At 42.3% G+C, this 7,171-nt stretch overlaps 1 protein-coding gene across 1 annotated transcript in view; it reads left to right on the top strand.

Annotated features, from left to right (window-relative positions):
• LOC102816916 (relaxin receptor 2-like) overlaps window positions 1–7,171 on the top strand; it is a 109,250-nt gene that overhangs the window by 38,472 nt on the left and 63,607 nt on the right. The window contains 1 exon segment of the mRNA XM_006832035.1: window positions 6,944–7,089. Coding sequence (XP_006832098.1) covers window positions 6,944–7,089 — 146 coding nt within the window.

The raw sequence follows: 7,171 nt of genomic DNA, 5'->3' as shown, positions 1-7,171 counted from the left end.
AATATTTACAGGAGAAGATTGCTACATCTTTCTCTCATGCAGTGGCTTGGGGACTCTAACTGCTAACCTTTCTGCTTTAACTGACAGATTTCCCCAAATTTAACAGACAGATTGCCTGAAATCTGTCTGTTCAGACAGACATGAGGCAGTCCTCTGAAGCAAGAGACTGGGTAATGGTTTCTTCAGCATTCTTTGAATGAGGTTCTGAGGGACAGTCACCAGCATGAGCTCAGTGTTTCCTCGGGGAGTATTCTCATTCCCTGCTTCCACTGTCATGTCCACAGTTCCATAAACTGGCAACAGTGCTGTCTGAATTGGGGTGAACTCCATTGGGTATGGTGGATTCTGGGAAATGGCCTCCTTGGAGTTTAATACCATCTTCTCTGGTGTGATGGGGGAGAGTTTCAGCCAGAAGCTTAGGGTTGGAGGATAGAGATCTCTCCAGCATTGATGGTGCCATGGCTAAGCACTCACTTGCTAAACAGAAGATTGGCGGTTCAAATTCCCAATGACCCCATGAAAGAAAGACATTGAGGGAGATATGCTCATGTACAGAAGACAGCCCAGAAACCCCATGGGGCAGTTCATCTCTGTCACATGGGGGTGCTGTGAGTGGATGCTATATAAGAGTATATACAAGTATATAGTGACACAATACACAATAGATGACAGTCTACGAAACTCTGTGGGGCAGTTCTCCTCTGTTACACCAGGGGGCGCTGTGAGTGGATGATCTATAAGAGTATATACGAGTATATAGTGACACAATAGATGACAGCCTAGGAAACCCTATGGGTCATTACGGTCAACTCTTCTTTGAAAAGGTAGGTCTTCCATGGTTATATTTTGAGTGTTTTTTGACCAGAGAGGCTCATCTATCTGACAATATTCTGATGCTATTCATCCTGTTTCAGTATTAAATATTCTGGAGCTGACAGTGTTCTAATGTTTTCAAATGGCTTCAGTGGCTAAACATTCATAAATAGTCCACGTCTCCTTCTTCCTAGTCTGTTTTAGTGCGGAGTATCAACTGAAATCTGTCCTCCATGGTGACTCTGTTGGGATTTAAAATACTGGTAGAATAGCTTTCAGCATCACAACATGCAAATCACCACTGTATGACAAAGTGACAGATGAACCATGCAAAGTTGATCTGGTTGTTAAAAATTTCTTTAATTTCTGTTTAGCTGCAAATGTTCTTATTTTACCATCATATTTGAGGGAGCGTTTTGGTGAGTATGTGATTCCTGATAGGCAATTTGTTGTCTTTCCGTGTTTTATATGTATCCTTTCATTGTCTTCTTGGCTTTGTGGTTCCTGCTGAGAAATCTGAGCTTAGTCTCATTGGTTCTCTTTGTACGAAACTTTACACTTTTCCTGAGCTGCTCTCAGGAATCTCTCCTTGTCTTTGTTTTCGGAAAATTTGATTATGCTATGTCTCAGTGATGTTCTTTTGGCTTCTTGAATGTCTATCGTCTCATCTTTTATGATGTTAGAGAAGTTTTCTTTCACTTTTTTTTCTGTGGATTTTACTGTCCCTTTCTGTTTCAAAATTCTTTTCTCTGACTGTTCTACTTTCCTAGTATTAAGAAATTTATCTTAAGCTCACTAATTCAGTCTTCCATTGACTCCTTTGCTCTTTCAATGTATTGTCCATTTCTGAAATCATAATATTAATCCTCTGAATTGCTTTTTGCAGGTTTTATATTGTTTCAATTTTCCATTTATTTTTTCAGCTTATTCTTTCAATGCTTTCCTGATTTCTTCTAAAGTTTGTGTGTGTGTGTTCTTCTTGCTTTCTTCTTTCTATCAATCTATTGAAAATATCTAAATATCAGTCTTTTGAATTATTTCTCAGGTAGTTCCATTACATTTTCTTCCTCAGAAACAGTTTCTGACTCTTTAGCTTGGACATTTGTTTGAGTCACTTTCAATTGTTTCTTCATGTGAACTGAAATTGTCTGTTGTCTCCAAGACCTTGTGGTGTCATTGTGTTTGTATTTAATTGACAATTGTATGTGTTGGTGTGTTCTGAGGTTCTCACTAACTGTCTCCTGGTGGGTGTAATTAAAGAATTGAAGCATGTATCCAGGTCTCTGCTCCTCATTCATGTACCTCCATGCATGAACTTGGCTGGTGTTGTCTGCTGTGTATTGATGGCCAGGTGGTATCGGAGCTGGTATTCCCTTTTTCTCAGAGGTTCGAGCCGGATTCAGAAGAGGACAAGGAATGATGTCAGATGGATCTTGACTGAAAGCAGAGAATACCAGAAAGATGTTTACCTGTGCTTTATTGACTATGCAAAAGTTTTTGATTGTGTGAATCATGACAAGCTGTGGACAACATTTCAGAGAATAAGTATTCCAGAACACTTAATTGTGCTCATGAGGAACCTGTACATAGACCAAGAGGCAGTTGTTTGAACAGAACAAGGGAGCATCAAATGATTTAACATTAGGCAAAGTGTGCTCCAGGGTTTTATTCTTTCACCATATTTATTCAGTCTGTATGCTGAGCAAATAATCTGAGAAGCTGGATTATATGAAGAAAAACATGGCATCAGGATTGGAGGAAGACTCTTTAAACAACCTACCATATGCAGATGATACAACCTTGCTTGCTGAAAGCCAAGAGGACTTAAAATACTTATTGATGAAGATAAAAGACCACAGTCTTCATTATGGGTTGCACCTCAGTGTAAAGAAGACAAAAATCCTCACCACTGGACCGGTAAATAAAGCTTGAAGTTGTCAAAGACATCATTTTGCTCAATCAACCATCAACACTCAGGAAGCAGCAATCAAGAAATCAAAGGACATATTGTATTAGGCAAATCTATTGCACAACATCTCTTTAAAGTGTTGAAGAGCAAAGATGTCAGTTTGAGGATCAAGATGAGCCTGACCCAAGCCATGGTGATTTCAGTAATTTCCTATGCATCTGAAAGTTGGACAGTGAATAAGGAAGATAGTAAAAGAATTGATGCAGTTGAGTTATGGTGTTGGAGGAGAATATTAAAAGTACCATGGACTGTCAAAGAATAAACAGATTTGTGTTGGAAGAAGTACAACCAGAAAGCTCCTTGGAAGCCAGGAAAACCAGACTTCATCTTTCATACTTCGGACATATTATCAGGAGGGACCAGTTCCTGGAGGACATCATGTTTGGTAAAGTGGTGGGTCAGTGAAAAAGAGGATGACCCCCAACAAAACAGATTAGCACAATGCCAACAGCAGTGGGCTAAAACATGGCAACCATTGTGATGTGGTCACAGGACCACACGGTATTTCATTCTGTTGCGCATAGGGTCACTTTGAGTGAATACCAAGTTGGTGGCACCTATCAACAAAAGTGGGTGGAGCTGCATCTGAGTTGTGTGGGCACAGTCTCTGTCTCCTCTCCCTTTGTCAGTTCCTGGCAGGAATCTGCATGATAATCCATGGTCTCGGATGCACCATATCTTGCTGGGAGACCCTTCACCAGTCTGTCTCCCTTCTTCAAGCCCTCACTCAGTCTCTCCTCCCAGTAAGTATTCAGTCCACTTCTCCAGTCTTTCCTTTGATGCTCAGGGTCCCAGGATCATCCTCTGTGTGTGTTTCATGTGGTCTCCCTTATCTTCGCTCTCTAGAGGGTCTGAGTAATGTATCTGCCTAGTCCGCCATCTTGGTTCCTCTCTTCATTTATTTATTTTTCTTATCAAAAAGATGTGTATCTTGAAATGTCTTTGGGAAAATGCCATTGTAGGGTGAAAATGAGACAAATAGGAGATACAATCATTAGGTTCTGTTTATTTGTGATAGTCTTTTCTCTCACCTTTTTCACTCGAACTTCTTAGATAAAACCCAGTTTTTTTCAGGAAAAGGAATTAACTTTGATCTCTCTTGCCTCTCATAATTATCATATTTTTGCAGCTCACGTATCTTTCTATCTACCTATTTTCTACTAGCCTGTCCACCTACCTATTTATCTCCATGGTTACGAGTCGAGTTGCTAACCTCAAGGTCCGCAGTTCAAAACCACCAGCCATTCTATAGGAGAAAGATGAGGCTTTCTGCTCCCCTAAAGATTTATAGCCTCAGAAACTCTGTGCAGGGTCACTGTGAGTCAGAACCGACTCCATGGCACACCACCACCACCACCACCGCCATCTATCTGGCTATTTACCTAGCTATTCTTTCTGTAACAGAAATCACATAAGAATCGTAGACTGCTTCCTTCTTAAAATTCAGTTTTCTTTCTTTGTATCTAAATCACCTGCATGTCAGCATTAATGCAGGGCTTGTGCTAGGCCAGACACTCTGATTACTTTCTAAGTTTGAATTTATCTAATCTCCAGAACACACCCTTGGGGGTTACTATCATCCATCCAATTGTAGCTATGAGGACATTAAAGAGGGTAGGCAGGTGGCTTACTCAAGGTTACACAGTGAGTGAGTAGTCCAGAGAATTCTAATCCAGGTTCTGTGGGCCCCAGGGTGTTCAACCATTAATATTTCCAGACAGTAGGTCCTGTCCCATTAGTGGATCATGAAGTCAGCTTACTGGCTTGTGACCTTTTCAGGTTAACAAGATAGGATAGCAATGATCCAGTTCACCCGAGCTGGTAAAGGAAAGCTTTAATTGCAAGAAACTATGTGTGTGCAGCATGGGTCTGCCGGATTGTGATAAAAAATTTGTTGAGTCAGTTCTAACTCACAGCGACCCTGTATAAGGTTTCTGAAAGCAGCAGGTAGGTTTGAACCACCAACTTTGTGGTTCACAATCTGACGCTTTATGCTATGGTGCCACAACAGATGATATGAGGTATGCTAAAAAAAAAATTTCAAAATCCAAACCATTGCCATCAAGTCAATCCCAACACACAGCAACCTTGTGTGACAGAGTAGAACTGTCCCAGAGGATTTCCTAGGCTATTGTGTCACTATATACTCGTATATACTCTTATAGATCAAGGAGCTCTGGTAGCGTAGTGGTTACGAATCGGGCTGCGAACCTTAAGGTCAGTGGTTCGAAACTACCAGCCGCTCTGCGGGAGAAAGATGAGGCTTTCTACTCCCTTAAAGATTTATACCCTCGGAAACCCTGTACAGGGTCGCTATGGGTCGGAACCGACTCGAAGGCACTTAACAACAACAACAACAACAACACTCTTATAGATCATCCACTCACAGCGCCCTCTGGTGTAGTGGAGGAGAACTGTCCCACAGAGTTTCCTAGGCTGTCATCTATTGTGTCACTATGTCCTCGTATATACTCATATATCATCCACTCACAGCGCCCCCTGGTGTAACAGAGTCGAGCTGCCCCAGAAGGTTTTCTAGGCTGTAATATTTAGGGGGTAGTTCTGGTGTAGCATTGAAGGATAGGCACTGAATTGCTAATTGCAAGGTCGGTGGTTCAAGCCCAACAGCCACTTTTTGGAAACCCTATACAAGGTCATTATGAGTTGGAACCAACTCAAGACATTAACAACATTTATGGGAGCAGATGGCCATATCTGGATAAGTTCAAACCACTGACCTTTAAGTCAGTAACAGAACAAACTGTTTACACCTCTTGCGGACCAATTAGGAGTGATGTCGTTTTTGCCGTCTCTCGTGGTTGAGTGTGTTCTGACCCATGGCGCCCCCATCTGGGTAAAGTGGAAAGGTCCTGTGGAATTCAGTGGCTGGGACCTTTCATGAACAGATCATCAGGCTGTCTTCTGAGGCACTCTGGGAGGGTTCAAATAGCCAACCTTTCAACTGACTGTTGAGCGCTTAAGACTTAGCACAGTTGTTTAAACTGTTATAGTTAAGAAAACAGTTATAAGAAACCTAAGAATAATGGTGGTGGTGTGCTTTGGAGTCGGTTCCAACTCACAGTGTCCCTGTATGGGGTTTCTGAGGCTATAAATCTTTGCGGGAACAGAAAGCTTCATCTTTCTCCTACAGAACCGCTGGTAGTTTCAAACTGCTGACCTTGAGGTTAGCAGCCTGACTCGTACCCACTATACTACCAGAGCCTGAATGATGCCACACTGCATGTCTGTTCATGGTGGTGGAATAATTGGGGAAATAGCAAGATACATAATATTGTCAGGAGGGAACAGTTGCTGGAGAAGGATGTCATGCTGGGTAAGATGGAGGGTCCGAGAAAAAGAGGAAGACCCCCAACGAGATGGATCAACCAGGTGGCATCATTGATGGACTCAAGTGTGGCAGCGGTAGTGAGGTTGGCCCAGGATCGGACATTGTTTCATTCTGCTGTGCATGGGGTCGCTATGAGTCGGTTCCGACTCGATGGCACCTGATAACAACAACAACATAATATGATGAACTGATGAATGTCATCATGTCAAAACTCGCCGAATTGGCAAATGCTGAGTCATACAAAAGAGCTTCAACAAGTTGATGGAAAACTGGAATTAAAAAGATAATGAAATCTTCCCGCAAGTTTTCTGAAGCCCCCTCATATATGCAGGAGCTCTACAGCCTTAAATGTCAGGCTGTAGACTTCAAAGTTGGTGGTTTGAGCCCACCAACTGCTCCTAGGGAGATGGATGAGGCTTTCTGCTCCCACAAAGATCTACAGCCTTGGAAACTGTCCTCTGTCCTGTAAATTCACTATGAGCCCCACCAACACCACGGCAGTGGGTTTGAATTTGATCTTTTGGTGGTATAAATGTTTTTCGACTATCGGAAAAATATGCTGTGCATAAGGTCGCTATGAGTCAGTATCAACTCCATGGCACCTAACAACAACAACAACAACTATCGGAAAAAGAAATGACAACAGAGAAATCCAATCCAAAAAGTTCTCGTGAAAATTAAATGACGTATTATGAAAAGAGTTTGGCAATATGAGCCCTTTCTTTCCTTTTTTCTTTTTTTATTAATTAATTTGTTTTAATGTGAGCCTTTTCTGAGTCCAGTGACACATGACTTTTGTCCGTGCCCTACAGATTTTGCCCTGACTCAAGGCCATCTGGTCACCCCTTTGTGCCAGAAAGGGTACTTTCCGTGCGGGAACTTGACCAAGTGCTTACCCCGCACCTTCCACTGTGACGGGGTCAATGACTGTGGGAATGGTGCTGATGAGGAGGGCTGTGCTGAGTGCTCCCCACCCTCACCTACAGAATCACATGGGGGTTAGTGAGGAGGAATGAGGTGAGTGCTCCCACCCTCACCTA

Source organism: Chrysochloris asiatica, unplaced genomic scaffold (genome assembly GCF_000296735.1).
Source record: "Chrysochloris asiatica unplaced genomic scaffold, ChrAsi1.0 scaffold00005, whole genome shotgun sequence".
NCBI lineage: Eukaryota > Metazoa > Chordata > Mammalia > Afrosoricida > Chrysochloridae > Chrysochloris > Chrysochloris asiatica.
Note: the sequence above shows the minus strand (reverse complement) of the source record. Positions and strands in the feature narration are given on the sequence as shown.